This window comes from Cryptomeria japonica, chromosome 5, assembly GCF_030272615.1.
Source record: "Cryptomeria japonica chromosome 5, Sugi_1.0, whole genome shotgun sequence".
NCBI classification, from domain to species: Eukaryota; Viridiplantae; Streptophyta; class Pinopsida; order Cupressales; family Cupressaceae; genus Cryptomeria; species Cryptomeria japonica.
Window position 1 is genome coordinate 644,933,073 of NC_081409.1, and position 17,104 is coordinate 644,950,176.

A 17,104-nucleotide genomic window follows, 5' to 3' on the forward strand; every position below is an offset into this window, starting at 1 on the left:
CCTTTTTGGGGGTCACCACCAGTGATTTTGTCATCTTTGCCATCTATCCTCTGATTAAAACCTTCCCCTGTGGTCACCTCCTCCAAATTCTAGTCGACTTCAGGATCCTTTCTCTGCACTTGTTTCTCCATCTCAATAACATTATCTTCCTATCTCTTATGTTTGTTCCTTGTCTGAATAGAAGCTTTGGTTTTCTTTTTCCAAGGAGACTAGGGTTCATCCTTCTCAGAATCCTTAGAGACCTCTTCCTCCGAGGAGGAACGAATCTGAAAAAAAATTTCTTTAGATTTTTTCTTTCCCTTCGAGGAGGAAGGCCTGGTACTCACTTGTTTTCTTTTCTTACTAATTTCAGCTCTAGAGACATCTAGACTCTCCTCTGACTCACTCATCGAGTCACTTTCAGACTCCTCACCCATAGAAAAAATAGAATCCGAGCCTTCCTCCTCAGACTCAGAGATTGAAGGCTGAGGGTGAGCAATTTGGTTGGCTTTTAGGTGGTCATAAATTAACACCATTAGACCTTGATGCATGGATGTATCACCCTTAGGTTTCTCTTTATGGGCCTTAATGGTAGCATTCATAGAGCACAATAAGAAATAAGGGATATTAACTTTTTCGTCATACCTGAAATGGTTAAGCAAAATAAAATGATAGCCATACACCTTTGTGCATCTACCATCCAAGGTAACATAGTTCATAATAGAAAATAAAACCTCTCTCCATGGCTTAACAAATACCCTAGGTGGATAGTAAGTTTTACTTAGCTTAACTAGACGCTTTTTCTCCTTTGTTGTTTCGGGATATCGCTCAATAGCCTCCTTGGTAAATTTTTTGTCTCTGTAGTAATTACTTCCTTCCCTGCGGAGAGCCGTGACCTGAGCGATGAGGTCTTCATCAATGGAGATTGTTTGATCTCCCATCTTCAGAGTACCCTTTCTCTAGTTTTTGCAGAAGAATTTAGTAATTGTGGCATCCCTCCCATGGAGCCTCTCCATAAACTTTGAAAACCCGCCCTTCTACAAAATGTTCCAAACAACCTCCTTTTGCTTCCACTCCTTACAGTTGTTGGGTTCATAATGACATCTATTTCCTCCCATTTTTTCACTTTTTAGTACAGAATGCCAAGAATTGCAAAGAGCTTTAGGCAAGAAATTTCTCGAAACTACCACATATACCCAGAAAGCGTGGGAAAAGGTAGCTTGTGTCTTGTAATAAATGGTTATGACATTATTATAATTCCTCGTAGCACTCCTATTAATCCGTTTCATCATTATTTTGTCCATTTATGATCTTTGGGGTACTATTGTATCGATCCTTAAATATGATCAATATGATGTCATCGAGGAGGCCCTCTTCCCCCTTCCAGGTAAACATATTTTTGTGAATGACAGCCATGTTGGCTACCCAATCAACTAAATCATTAGCTTCATGATAAATGTGAGATATGAAGCATTTCTCAAAAGTGTTGATGAGATCTCTAGCAACCTTTATTATGTTATTGATAGTCCATGAAGGCTTAGAGGTTCCCTTTAGGAATTTGATGATGCTATTGGAATCCCCTTCAATCCATAGATAGGGATAGTTCCATCTTTTGGCTAGGAGAATACCTTGGAGTGGAGCCATAGCTTCCACCTTGTGGTTAGTTTGGAAACCTATAGGAACAACAATCATTTCCTTACAACTACCATTTTGATCTCTGAGAATTGCCCCACATCCCGCAGGGCCAGGATTGCCTTTAGCAACTCCATTGAAGTTTATTCTGAGCCAACCATGAGGGGGAGTGTGTTGTCTGGTTGCAAGTCTCTTGTTTAGTTTGGGATCAATACTACCAACACACTTCAAATTCCAAGAACTGAAAATGTGAGCTTCCAAGGGGTTGGTAGAGTAGCAAGAATCCCCAATGATCCCAATGTTCTCCATAATATCCCTTTGTATTTTCTCTAAAACAATAGCCTGGGTGAGAGAAGTGTCCCTGAAAATACGGTTGTTCCTTTCTTTCCAAATCCCCCACAGAATGTGAGGGAGTGATAGCTTCCATAAAGATCTCAAAAAGGGGTTAGACCAATGATAAATCCAACAATGAAACAATTCACTGATAGTGTTAGGAAATACCCAATCAATGCAAAAATTCTTAAGAAATCTTTCCCAAATTGAAACAGTGAAGGAACAATGGATTGCCAAATGGTCCACAAACTCTTCCTCCTCAAGACATAAAGCACATCTATTAGGGAAAGAAAATCCTCTACCCTTAAGATTATCTAAGGTCAAGATTTTATTTTGAAGGATTGTCCAATAGAAAAAAATGATTTTAGGGATAAGACCCTTAATCCATGCTCTAGACCAAAAATGATTCTCAGAGGGGGTGGGGGAAAGAACACCATACATTGAAGAGACAGTGATATTGCCTTTAGGTTCATATTTCCAAATAAGGGAATCTTCCTCATTGTTCAACCAAGCAGAAGAAAGATGATTCTTACGATTGATTAGGTCAGGGTGAATAAATTCAATGTTCTGCCATTTATCTCCTATCCAATACCCCTCAACCAAGGAGCCAAAGACTCTAATACAGGGGGAAGCAAAAGGGGCCCATTCAAGGATATCAATTAGAGACTTATCAAAAAGCCAGGGATCCTCCCAGAATCTAAATTTCCTACCATTTCCAACTCTCCATTTAACCCCTCTAGCAATGTTGTCTTTACACCTAGAGACATGATTCCAGATATGGGACCCATTAATAGTGAAATCATAATTGATGAAAGAGGGAAGAGAAGAAGACAAAAGAGAATACTTACTTCTCCAAATTTTACACCATTCACTATCACAGTGGAATAGTCTCCAAACCTGTTTAGATAAGAGAGCTTCATTGAGGTTCCAGATTCTTCTCAAGCCCAGACCTCCATTATTTTTCAATCTGCACACCTTATCCCAAGCCACTAAAGCCATTCTTTTCTTTTCTTCAACCCCTGACCAAAGAATTTTTTTTTGAATTTTCTCAATTGCATCAGCATACTTAATTGGAATTCTGAAGAGGCTAAGGGCATAAATAGGTATGCTTTGAAGAGAATCTTTGAGAAGTTGAAGCTTTCCAGCATGACTTAGAAGAGCACCCTTCCACCCAACAAGCTTTCTTTGAAATTTGTCCACCAGAGAACTCCAAAATGAGTCAGGTGGAGAAATGCCCAAGGGGAGACCAAGATAAGTGGAAGGAAGATCAACAATCTGATATTCCAGAATTCTACTGATTCTATGCTATCTTCTCTTAGGAGTGTTGATGAAAAACACTTCACTTTTAACCCAGTTGATAAGCTGGCTGGAAGTAGAAGCGAACATACAAAGGGTGTCCTTCAAGATTTTGGCTACGGAAATGCTTGAGTCCCCCATGATAATGGTGTCATCCACAAACTGTTGGTGGGAGAATATATGATCAGCTGAGGAAGGTTGGAGTCCCTTAAAAGTTCCTCTCATCACCATACTTTCCATAGACCTACCAAAACATTCAACCATGATAATGAAGAGGATTGGAGAAATGGGATCCCCTTGTCTCAGTCCTCTAGAATCTTGAAAGAAGGAAGAGGAAGACCCGTTGACAAGGACAACAAAGGAGGCAGAGGTGATGAGCTGCTTGAAGAGGTCCACACATTTGATAGAGAAGACATAAGCCAATAGGACCTTCATGAGGAAAGACCAATCAACCCGGTCGTAGGCCTTAGAGAGATCAAGCTTAAGGATGAAACCTTGCTTCTTAGCCATAACAAGATAATGAATATTCTCATGGACTGTTATAATAGAATCAAGAATTTGTCTTCTTGGCACAAAACTATTTTGCTGATGATTAATCAGAGAAGGAAGGACAGTCAGGAGTCTGGAAGTAAGGACCTTTGAGATTATCTTATAAAAAGAATTGCATAAGCTAATTGGCCTGAACTTATCCATGGAGTCATCACCTTGAATTTTGGGGATTAAAGCAATGAAGGTGCCATTAATCTCTTTCAGAAGTCTTATAGCCTCAAAAAATTATTTAACCCCATTGGAAACATCTTTCCCAACAATATCCCAGAATTCTTGGAAGAAGAACATGGGGAAGCCATCGGGTCCGGGGGCTTTGTTAACATCAAAATAAAAGACAACATTTCTGATCTCCAAGTTCGAAGGTATAGAAGTAAGGGAGGCATTATTTTTCTCATCAATGAGGCAAGGAATATTCCGAGGGAAAGAACTTTGAGCATTAACATCCAACCTTTGATCCCTACAAACAAGATCAGAGAAGAATCTTTTGGCCTCATCTCTTATCTCATCCTCCTTAACCAACTCCCTGTTGTCCACTACTAGTTTTTTGATCCTATTTGCCGCTTTATGTTTGATAGTCGACATATGAAAGAATCTAGTGTTCTTATCTCCTTCCTTCAGCCATATACATCTAGATCTCTGCTTCCAAAATGTTTCTTCTTTAGTAATGATTTCATAGTATTTTTTAAGAATCTCATTTTCTTCAGCAATAAACATAGTAGAGAAACCATCCTTCTGAATTTGGACCTGTATTTTATTGGGGTCTTCTTGGATTTTACCTTTGGCCTCAAAAATATTCCCAAAGATGGATTTGTTCCAAGACCTTATATTATCCTTGATGCTTTTGAGTTTCTTCACAACTCTATACATGGCAGTGCCCTCAACTTGAATGTTCCACCAATCCTAAATTTTATGGGTGAGATCTGGATGAAGAGTCCACATTTTTTCAAACCTAAAAGGAAAATGCCTTCTTCTATTTATGGGGTCAGCAAAAAAAGTTATAGGATAATTGGTGCAGGAGCACCTAGTTGGGTAAAACTCTCCTTTGTGAGTATTTTATGCTTACATGTTTGTAATGTCTTGGTTTAAGTTTATACTATTGTTTTAGGTTGTTTTGTGTCTTGTCTAGTGGTTTTGATCTCATTTTGGGCTCAAGAGGTCAAGTTTTGCCTTTCAGGCTTTGAGTTGACAATTTTGGCAAAAATGTGTAAAATTGCCTAAAAGGTATCCAAATGCTTTCCAAAGAATTGAAACATGTTTACTAAGTGGTTTTGAGAATGTCTTAGGTTTTTAGACAAGTTTATGAGGTTAGGTTGTCAAAAATGCCTTTTTGAGCAAGAGATGTTGTCATTTGGGCTTACAAAAGTTGTCAAAGTTATCATTTTTGGGTTTTTCTAGTAAAATGCAGTTGAGGAAGCCTCATGTCTATATAGGGCTTGGTAACTAATTTTAAACACTATAAAAAGGCCTCCCTTTTCCTTAAGAAAGGTTGGTGATTGTATTAGCAAAGTAATCCTAATAGAAAAGCATGAAATTCTGGTTGTTTTCATTGTTTTTCTCTTCCTTGGAGTAACAGTCTGTACTGTAGCACTCTTGTCCATACTGTACCTTCTGGGAAGTGTTTATTTTGATTATTAAATGCTCCTCAAGTGACCATTGTATTGGTTTTTCTTTTGCAAGTTGGTGTAATAAAATTTCTTCCATTTTGTGTGCTCACTACCCTGTCAAGCGTTTGGAGTTGGAAAATGCCATAACTTGACTAATCCAGGCTTGGGTTCCCACCAAAATGGATTGGGTCAAGTTTATTCATGCATGTACATTGTGTATATATTTCTTTTTGAATCAGAAGTATGTTTGGAGGACAAATTTGAGTGAAGCTTAGACAAGTTTTGGGAACTTGACTAATATCCTTGTTGAAAACTCAAATTCTTGTAATCAAATGCATTGGAGTGTAAAAAATGCCAAGAAAGGAGTCTGAGAAGTGTTACAAGTGAGCTTGATTCAACTTAAATAGTTGACAAGTTTGTAATTTGCAAGTTTGAGCAATTTTTGTAACTGGCAGCAAGCTCACTATTTTGTGATTTGCATTGTCAAATATCTCAAGGAATGCTTCAAAAGCATTAACCAAGCCTTGTAACTGTGAAGGCTATGTAATAGGAAAATTCCTTAGTGTTTTACAAACCTAATTGAGGTGTATTCCCTGTTCAAACTCCTTGTTATGCAGGTCCAAAGGCGTAGCAGCAGTTGACTGGTAAAAGGGCAGTATTTTGACAGTGACAGTGGCAATTTTACTACTTTTCTCAGTTGTTTGCCAAGTGTTTGGCATAATGCTTGTTCATAAAAGGAAAGGAAATCTTTAATTTGTTGTGGCAGAGGTCTCCTAGCAATGTGGAAGTTTGAACCAAGTTTGGTAGAGTGAATCTATGGTAGGTGCATCCAAACCCTCACTAAACCCTATTTTTAAGCCCAAATTTGTGGACAGTTACTAAACCTGGTTGATGGAGCCTAAAACCACAAAAATATCTTTGCTATGACCTATTCCACACTATCCAAAACATCTCCCATGGTCAAGAAGCCCATCGTTGGGCAAGGTGAGCAAAATTTGGCCAATTAGGCCTCCATGGGCTAGTAGCCCTTTTGACTGTTTTTGTCAAAATGCATAAACCCGATTATAAGGAGGAGTTTGGGGTTTTTGAAACCTTATGAGATCACTCCAAAATAGTGAAATGAGTGACTTTTGAGACCTTGGACAACATGAAGTCTCATTTGGGGGTTTTGACCTTTGGTAGGTGAATTGAGTAAGCTAAGGGCTATGAGTTTTAAACTAAGTTGGTTGTCAAATTTGAGTAAAACCTTGCTGCCTCTACATGACCATGTTGGAATTGCCTAATGCACACTAAAAACAATAAGTTGAATGTCAAGAGAACCAAGGATTGAGAATTGTGTAGATGGGTGAGGTGAGGAATTGGAGAAAGTTTGAGCAAGGGTGTGAGCTTTCACCAAAAAGGGAGGTTGTTGGTGAAGACTTGTAGAGAGATCTGACTATTGTAACTAAACTTGATAATTGAAAACATTAGAAGCAAACATAAACAATACTTTTGTTTCCTATTATAACTTCTCGACCAAAATTGGCCTTTTGAGCACTTACCTAGCAATCTCCCTATCAATAATGGTCAGACCCAGCCTGGATGTGAGTAGATAGAGAACATAAATAATGTCTATACCAATCATAAAAAATTAGAGCCCTGCCAAGGTGAACTTGAATAAGGTCATTTCAAGTCCTCCTGTTAGTCCAAGTGTAATTGCATCCCTGTATCTCCACATCATTAAGAGCATGAGTGTTTATAAATCCATGAGGGTCAATCTACTTTCCAGCTGAGAGGGGCTTCCACCAAATTTTTCCTCCTCTCTCAAAGGGTTGTTGAAGTCTCCCATGACCAACTAGCTAAGGTTCTTGAAGCTGTCCCTTATTTCCATTAGTTTTTTCCAAAAAATGCTTCTGGTTTTCAAGGTATTAGGAGCATATATATTAGTGAGGACCCATGATGTTCCATCTTTTAAGTGTTCAAATTTAATGCAAGAGAAATTGTTTTCTTGAATAAGAACATGACCTTTAACATTATTGAGATTCCAAATAGTTGCAATGCCTCCAGAGGCACCTTCCGAGATGCCACCACTAATACTCCCAAATTTAAAGAATTTCAAAGATTCAACCTTTTCTCTAGTCATCTTAGTTTCCTGAATAAGAAAAATATTAGATTTGCTATCCCTTATCATATTCCTAATAATATCATGCTTGTGGGGATTATTTAGTCCCCTAATGTTCCAAGAGATAATCTTCATAGTTACTTACCAATTCCTAACTCCTTCAGAGTCTTCTGAGTCCCATCTGCTATGTTCTTGCCTCCTTGTCTTTGACTTTGTGGTTAGAAGGCCATCCTGGGGATGAGGAGATATACCCGACATCAACTTGAGCAATTCTACTAGACTTCCTTAATTGGGAAGTCGAGGGAGTGGATCCTTTTTTATTCCTGTATTTTGGAATTTTCTAGTCAGCTTCTTTCTCAAGGACCGCTTCAGGGTTGCTGAGAACTCTAGAAATTTCTTCTTCATTACCCCAGTTAGGAGATTTGGATTCATGTGAAGAACTATTGACTATTTTAGAGGTTTGGTCTGAATCTGAAAGGTTCATACCCAATATGGCACATTTCTGGGCTTCTTGCATTTAAGACCTTATCATAAGTGGGGAAGAGTCAGTTTTTTCTTCTTAAGAGCCAATAATCTCTCCTTCCTCAGGTTGTTCAACATCCTTAGTATACTCATCCTTTTGATCCTCTACATTAGGCACTTCCTTATTGACCAAAGTGTCAGCAATTACCATCTCGGTGTTTTGTTTTAAAGATTTAGACTGTTCTTTGAATCCCTCTATTCGGATCTGCCCTACCAGGGGGTTGTCTACATTCATTTGATCCTTCCTCAGTGCTTCTTGGGTGGGGAGATAAGAGACAGAGGTTGAGGAGACCACTTCCTTATTTTCCCCCAAGGGTCCAAAGCAGTTGGTATCAACAAAGTCAATTTCCTTATTTTCTGAGTTTTTGACTTGCCATACCTTTTTCTTTGGAGCCTTTTTACTTTCAATTGAAGGTTTGGCTTGCTTGTACTCCCCTTTAGGCTTGAGAGGACAAAGTTTAGCCTAGTGATGACCTACTTTTTTGTAGTGAAAGCAAGCAAAGGGGATGGATTCATATTCAATCTATTGTTTCCACGTTCCCAACTTTGACACTATGTCTATCTGTTCCAGCATATCTACATCATGAGCTATCCCTACACAAAATTTGGCATGAGTGAGCCTTCTTCTTGAAGCTGTAACTGGGTCTATTGAGAGGAGCTCATCAAAAGAGCTTGCTATTCCTAAAAAAATTCTTTCTGCCTAATACTCAAGAGGCAGGCCTGGTAACTTAACCCAAACTGGGACTTGCTCAAGAAGTGAGTCACTCATGTTTAGATTCAGGTGCCATTTCCAAAGGACCAGAGCTATGTTTCCAACCATCCAAGGACTACCATAGAGGATCCTTATTTTATCTTCTTCTTATGAAATAGCAAATGCGAGGAGGCCTTTGGGTAGTGCTGAAATTTCAACATTACCTTTCAAAGCCCATTTCCGTTTGACATAAGTCCTTACAAATTCGATATTTGGGCGTGGTCCCATAAATTTACCTACCAGGGAGTTCGACATACTTCTTATATTATGTTCCGAAATCAAATCAGGGATAGAAATAATGAACTTACCACCAGTAGGGTCCGATATATTCTTGACAGGAGGTAAAGAGGATTTTCCAGATGGTCTAGTTCCAAAGAGGGATGACCACTTTCTAGATTCTTTTCCATTCTCCAAGACCTCTTCACATGGGCTGGACCCCCCACTGGACCCCCCCACTGTGTTTCCAGAATCCACATTCTTCTCTGGCAGAGTACCATCAGCCTACAGGATATCATCAGCTTGCAGAATATCCAGAGGCTTGTCCTTCTCCTCCATAGGACTAGCTCCATTGTTCTGGCCACTCCCACCATTGGAACCGGAGTTCCTACCTTGCAGAGAATTTGAAATTTGAATTCTTCCATTGTCGCTAACTCCACCTCCACGTGAGCTTTCCATTGTCGCTATTTTCCTAAAATTGTATGGTTGGAACCAAGGATGTAGGCTCTCCAAGCAAGAAGCCCCACCATTTCTCCAAGGTTCTCCCCATGGAAAAACATGCTCCATTGTCAACACGGTAGAGATGAACCCGTGGGGTTTGAACTTGGGTTGTAGGTACTATAGGCAAGAAGCCCCAACATTTCACCAAAGGGTCATCCCCTACATCACAAGTATGTGTTAATCTCTACTATTTTGAAAAATAAAAGTTTAACATTATATTCTAAGTGCTAGTATTATTGTTCTTATCATGTATTGTAAAATTTAAGAATAGGTAACTTGGATTACTCATCAAAAATATAAATTTGTTAATTTTATGAAAAAAGTAGCGATGCACCTCATTTCTATACAATTGCATATGTCTTCAAGTATTTATCAAAACAAACAAGAGGATAACATCTACATATGCATTACAATGTATTATATCCACAATGTTAAGTGTTTGTTATATCTACGAAGAAATCCTATAAATTGAATATTGTTTTCCCAACTTTTTGTTTATGATCACAAACTAGATAAAGGTAAATATAATTTTTTTGGATCACTATCAATTTAGTGAGCTTATTTGATTTATAAGACCTCTTTATGCAAATGTTTAGCAAGAAAATTGACATTCATGAATTCCATCTTACCATTAAAACTTCATGACCAAACATAGTTCAAGACTATGAACCATTTTAAAATCTTCTATTATATTGCTATTACTTTGAAGAAATCATTTTCGATGCTAATACATAATTTTAAACAAGAATGCACATAAAAAAGATATAAGGGTCTATTACATTTTTACTTGTAATTATTAAGTTATCTTATCTCACATGTGTATTTATTATTATGATATTGTTTGTGAGCATATTCCATGACATTACTTAGATAATTATGTCTAGTACAAAGATATGTCTACCTAATCATAATCTATGCTTATTAATTGTTTGTTTCACAAATTCATCAAATTAAAGGAAAAACATACAATACTTTAAAATCAAATGTATAAATACAACCTTTCATTGAAACAAAATTAAAACTATTATTCAAACAAAACAGCTTATAAAAATAAAATTAGAAACTAATAATATTTATTCAATCCTTATCAAAAAAAAAGAAAAGAAAAAGAGAAAATTATGAAGTGCATTTAAGTCATAGTATATCTTTATTTACAAATTCATCAAATTAAAGGAAAAAACATACAATAATTTAAAATCAAATGTATAAATACAACTTTTCATCGGAACAAAATTAAAACTATTTTTCAAACAAAACAACTTATAATAATTAAATTAGAAACTAATAATACTTATTCAATTCTTATAATAAAAAAGAAGAAAGAAAGAAAGAAAAAAAATTATAAGGTGTATTTAAGTCGCAATATATCTTTATTCATTATTAAAGTTCTTTTAAACGAACAATTTAATGAAAATCGAAGTTGGATATAGGTAAAATGAAAATTTATTGTAGTTTAATTTATGAAATGTACATATGGCACTGTAATCTCTGCAAATCATAATGTTTTTTCATCCCATTTTTTGTGGTTTTACAGCAACGGAGATATTGATCATGAAGATTTAGCTATTGAAAAATTCACAAAAATCTATTGTATTTTACGAATTTTAAAAACTGTACAAATACTATTTTATGTGGAGATTAATCTCGTCATGCTAGCCATATATGAAAAAAAAAAAGTACTAAAGATCAACTACCATAATAAGGGTGCATGCATGTTTGTGAATCTATATGATGATGTTGACCTAGAAAAGTCTATATGATGCCATTCATTGAATTGCAACCGTATTCCAACGCCATACTCGTGAAACAACTGAATTAACTGCACAGATAGGGGAAACAACGCCATAAATTAATTTATCTTGCCGCCATAGGGAAGCACAATATCCAGAAACTTTGAAAGTAAGGCAAGCGCATGAATGGATTTCTACGATTACAATTAAAAAAGATAAAAACTAGTAGAACCATTTGAAAAAAGATCATAACTGATTTTGTCTGTCATAAATTTCCATGATGTAGGCCCGCGAGGTTGCAGAAAAGTCAAGTTCATCAGAAAAACAAAAGCAGGAATCACGAGGAGGTCTCTCTAGCTTCACATGGCTGCTTCTCCAACTCTATAATTTTCTGGCTATAAATCCACAACACTGCTCTCTGCATTCAATCCAAGATTATCATAAGTTCATTCAAGAGTTGAGAGAAAGAGGATTAAAGAATGGGGGTGCGGCCATTGGAAAGAGCTCTCTTGTTCTTTTGGTTATTGTTATGCTTTAGTATTTCAACCAAGGGCCGAAGTCTCCACAAGTACGATGAAAAAAAAGGTGAAGAAGGAGAAGAAGATATAGTCTCAGAATTCCTAGTGCCACAGAATGAAGCGCGGGCGAAGGTGGGCGATCCTCCTCTTGTGTGGGACACCAAAGTTGCGAGCTATGCAGAGTGGTATGCTCATCAAAGACAAGGTGACTGCGCTTTAAAGCATTCATCGGGTCCCTATGGTGAGAACATCTTCTGGGGAGGTGGAAGCGCTTGGCAGCCCAAGGATGCAGTTAACGCTTGGGTTGGAGAGGATGAGTATTTCAACTACCATACTCACTCCTGCAATGGGTATGAGGAATGCGGACATTGTACTCAAATTGTGTGGAAGAATTCTCTACGAGTGGGGTGTGCAAAGGTCATTTGTAACAGTGGTGATACCTTCATGACCTGTAACTATGACCCCCCTGGTAACTATGTTGGCCAAAAGCCATACTAAATCTCGTCTGTTCAGGCCTTTTGTGTTCTGCTGTACCAAAAATATATTTCAAATAATATCATCTTTGAAGTTTCTCGAACGTCGGACTTCTCCTTAGTATGAACTCTTACAGCTGGTACATTCTTTTTACGTTTTACTTCGTTTCTGTGAAAGAGGATCCCATTTAGATATCTTCATTTTTATGATTCTTTTCTTTCTAAAATATAACGCCTATCATTTATAAACTGCACGGATACAAAATTTAGCCATGATGATTTGTTTTATTATTTAGCCATGAGGATATATTTCACAAAGTACACTAAACACAACATTCCTCTGTATACTTTCAGTGGAGTTTCCCAAAATTTGATTCATTTGGAAGAAAGTATGCACTCGTATACTCTGCCTTGGATATTTCTAACAATTTTTTCTAAAAGGATGTTCGTCTACGATATAAAAAATTGGACTATTACTTTCAACGTCAATGTTTCTACCTTGTCATTTTAGTCTAACATTGTTTTTGCTTATAATCTAAGCCGAGCACCTTTAAGCAAAGTAAATTATAAATAATAAACAAGCTTTGATCTATGTGGGAGTGACTATTACTAGCAATTGCATCTTGGTGTGCAATGTATATGCCGAACAGCAAAATTTTGGGAAAAAGTCTGAAAGGGTAATTAGGAGAATAGTTGCTTAATGAAATAGGTAGATTGAAATCAAGTAATTGGATTGAAGGAACAAAATCTCATTATTTACTAATTTGCTTTAGCAAAGATATTTACAAAGTGGAGAATTCAATTAAAAACATTGTGGAATTGAACATTTGGTTCAAATTAGTTGGAACCTATAAAGAAAATGTACTTAAAACATTGAAAGAGGATTTGCAAAAAACATTTGCCTAACTTCTTCATTTATAGGTTCCCTATAATAGGTTACATAGTTCCACAGTTGATATCATACTTTATAGAAACAATTTTTGAAAACACCTGAAATTTGTCAAAGAGAATAGTGTAATTGAATCATACTATATAGAAGAAAACTATGCAAAAGAAAAATTGTCAAATTGAATTTGTGTAACTTGATTGAGTTTAGTAATTTACCTTTTAGAGATCAAAATTAGAAGCATTGTTTTGAACATGTCTTGGACATTTACAAAACACCTGAAATTTGTCAAATAGAGTAGTTTAATTTGAGAAATGTGGTAAGATTGAATGGTATGCATAATATAAGTATTTAACTAAGAATAGAAGGAACAAACCTCAAATGCATCTAATAGTAGATTGTGCATCTGATAATATCTTCAACTGTGCCTCCTCTTGTTTGCATCGAGTGACATGTGGACTTTGTTGCATTCGTGCATACCTTTCAAATGTGAAGGTAGGGTGAATGCAAAGGCTTGTAAGATCACGAACTCTTGAAATAGCTGTGAATGTCATCCCTTGCCGGTCAATGTTGCCAATGTCAAGTGTTGCTCTTTGAAGCGTGAGTCCTTGTTATTTGTGTATTGTTAAGGCCCATGCCATTTTTAGTGGCATCTGTCATCGAAGACCTCGACTTATTGGTGGTATAGGTATATTTGTTGGGTTATTGTGATCCCAAGTTGGGCCTATGTAATTTTGGAATTGGACAACAAAAAATAAGGGTAGTTGAGGTGGGTGTTCACCATCATTGTATACAATCTCTCTGACTTGTCCGAGTGCACCATTGACAAGTCCTGTTTCCACCCATATATTTGTAGACAACATAACCTCTTGGCCAATACATAGCAAGATCTTTTATTGTAGTTGTTCATCATCAGGATTTGAGCATGTCAATCCCTTCATTTGTTCTGTAGTAGACAGGGCAATAGGTTTTGCTAAAGACAACAACATGCATTTATTATGCAATGACACCATTTCATTTGTTGCAAAAAGATGTTTGGATGGTAAGAAAATAGATTGTTCTGTAGAGGTGAGTGATGAACTTGATCGATACATTAGAAGTTGCTAGTCTTCAATTGTAGGTGTTGCATTTCATAAATTTGAGATGAGTTCATGAAAAGCAATTTGTACGGGTTGCTCTCTAATTCGCTAGAATATTTTATCCAATGTTATAATTGTTGTGAAGGTATGCCATAGTGTCCCTCCATAAGAATTTGAAGTACACATTGGAATGTCCTTGACAGGTGGTAGTTGGCCCAAGTCACCAAATAGTATGATTGAGCATCCTCCGAATGGGATTTGGTTGTGTAGGGAATGCCTCACACAACCTCATATCAATGCATTATATTAACTTGTGACCAATGAAGCTCATTTCATCTATTAGAATATAATGAATGAAGTATATGCTTTCTTGGAAGTTTGCAAGTGTTTGTCCTTGGAGGGGGACCATTTCTTTGATTGGAATTAGAAGGGCAGAATAGATTGTTGAAGCTTGTATGTTGAATGCTGCAACACCTATTGGTGCGAGGAGTAGTAGTGGTGACTATCCCGGTGGTGCCAATCTCATCATTGTAGACTTTATGCTTGTTATCAGGTTAGACTTTCCTGTCCCTGCAGAACAATAATATTTAGCGGTGGCTTTAAAGTATTGTCATGTAGATGTGTAATAACTAAATCATATGCCCTTTGTTGTTGTATAGATAGGTCATATGGGGCCCATTGATTGTAAACATGGTGGGCTTGAAATGTTGTCCGATTGGAGTGTATGAGAGTAGTAGCTACAACTTTTTGTTGTGTGGCTATGTGGTGTTTTCCCCAATCATGGCTCAAGTCAATTTCACGTTGGCCAAGCATATCAAGTTCATCTAGCTGAATAGGAAGTCCTCGGTATAAAGATGAAAGGGCTTTCCATTCAGTAAGGAAGTCTTGTTGTAATTCTTCATGCTCGCTTGAAGGAGTGTTAGCATCACTTTCTTCCATTGTTGTTGAGGTTGTTCGACGTACATGCCATGGATGGTAGTTGTTGGAGAACCTCTCCCATTGTGCTTTTATTTCATCATTTGAAGAGCCAAAATCCATCTGAATGTTGCGGAATGGATGGTATAGTATTAGTTCACTCCAACAAAATGCTTGAAAATATTTGTCCTCCTTTGAAGGTATGGATGTGAATCTAGGGGATACTCAAACTATTACAGGAGTGGTTCGCTCTTTCCATTGATCATGTTTTCAAGATGCACTGAATGACCATTTTTAAGTTATGTCAATAAGCCACATTCTCTCTAGATGTATATGCCTTTCCATGTAGGTTGCAATATAGCTTGGATAAGTGGTTGTTCCTGTGGGGGAGATTGAAACACGCTAGAAGTTTTTTTGGTTCACATTTAAAGAAACAAATGTTCTGCTTGAGAGGGATAGTGGTGGCTTTGGTAAAAGGTGACAAGTCTCTTGAGCACCTATATCATGGTTGACAATGTTCTCTAGAAGCATTTTTTGAAAAGCATTAGGAACTGGTTTATTAGGCTCAAAGTTAGTTGAAATGCGAGACAACATTTGATGATATGTCTCAGATTTGTTTTCAGCTTTAGTTGCATATTTTGCAATATATTTTATCACATCATCTATTGAGAGAATAGGTTGACAATCGATATTGGCCCTCCATATAGAAACTATGAATGGGTTGTGAAGATTGAGGCGGTCATCATTGTGAGCAGGGGTGTGTTTTAGTTGGCCGCTTTCAACATTTGAAAGAGTAGAATTATCTTGAATGGTCCAAGGGGCTTTGTAACGACATAGAAGAGTTGTGTCCTTTCTTCTGAGGCATGTTTGGGCAGTACACTTTGTATGTCATTGAACACGATTGACCAACTCACAATAGTCAATTGAAGTATCACTTGATGGAATCATTGTTGTGTCCATCAAGCAAGGGTCATCAATAATTGATTGATGGAATGTTTGGTTTCTGAAATCCAGTGCTCATGGATTCCATGTAGAGACATATCTATCAATGTAGTGTAGTGCATCTTGTATTGATGGAATTTGATTCCACTATATTTTTTCAATGTTTGGTGCTTCTTGTAGCCAAGTGAAACCATGGATATGTGCAGATCCTCTATGTTGCCACTCATACCTACAAAATTAGGTGTTTAGACACAAAAATAGTAAGAGTTAAATTTTAAATCTAAAACTTGGCAGAGTTATACCTGTACCAATAGTCAGTTGTGCCAAGAAGTTTTTCCAAGACCTCGACATGAAATATTGTGAATCTATGATGCATGTAGAGTGCAGTAAGGTGGGGGTTTTGAACTATATTTTGTAACCTCCACTTTGAAGCTGCATACGGATTTGTTGGTGTGGTGGATGACATGATTTTATGTAAGTCTGGCCATTTTGTATCTGTTGCACTAAGTGTGAAAAATAGTGCTGGGCAACCAATCTAAATGACCATATCAATAAGTTCCCTTTTGCATTGGTTCCAGAATGGTTTTGTACCACGAATTGATGAGCTAAAATGCATAAGTTGATCAGCAAGCTTGTCATCAAGCAAGTCCTTTAATCTTTGATGAAAGGCACCAATTGTTGCAGGTAGTTCATCATGGAGTTGCTTTTGAACAAAAATAGATGTTGTGGCTTGACTTCAATGCTGCATAATTATATTCAATATGAAGTACCTAAATCATGGGTGTTGTATGAAGCTGTTATCATGGTATCACAAGAGATGGAGAGCAAACTCATGTAGCTTAACATCTTTAAGCCGTGGTTGTTTGAATGCAGCTATACCCTTTGGGAACAAAGTGGAGAATGACATCACAAACAATCCTTCAGTGTTGTATTCATTTATGGGAGATGGGGAGATGAGTGGCCATTGGATTATAGGAGGTGGTCTTCCTTTGCCTAGTTGCAGTAAGGAGCATACTTCTTTGACCTCTCTGCATGATGGTGGAAAGTTAGCCACAAATCAAGTAGTTGTTTCCAAAT

The 17,104-nt window shown here is 37.1% G+C and overlaps 1 protein-coding gene across 1 annotated transcript; it reads left to right on the plus strand.

The window, feature by feature from the left end:
* The first annotated feature begins 11,651 nt into the window (after positions 1-11,651).
* LOC131050358 (pathogenesis-related protein PR-1) lies at positions 11,652-12,309 on the plus strand. The gene has a single exon (XM_057984520.2). It carries the CDS (start codon positions 11,694-11,696, stop codon positions 12,228-12,230), a length of 537 nt encoding a protein of 178 aa, XP_057840503.2. The 5' UTR covers positions 11,652-11,693; the 3' UTR covers positions 12,231-12,309.
* The last annotated feature ends 4,795 nt before the right edge of the window (positions 12,310-17,104 follow it).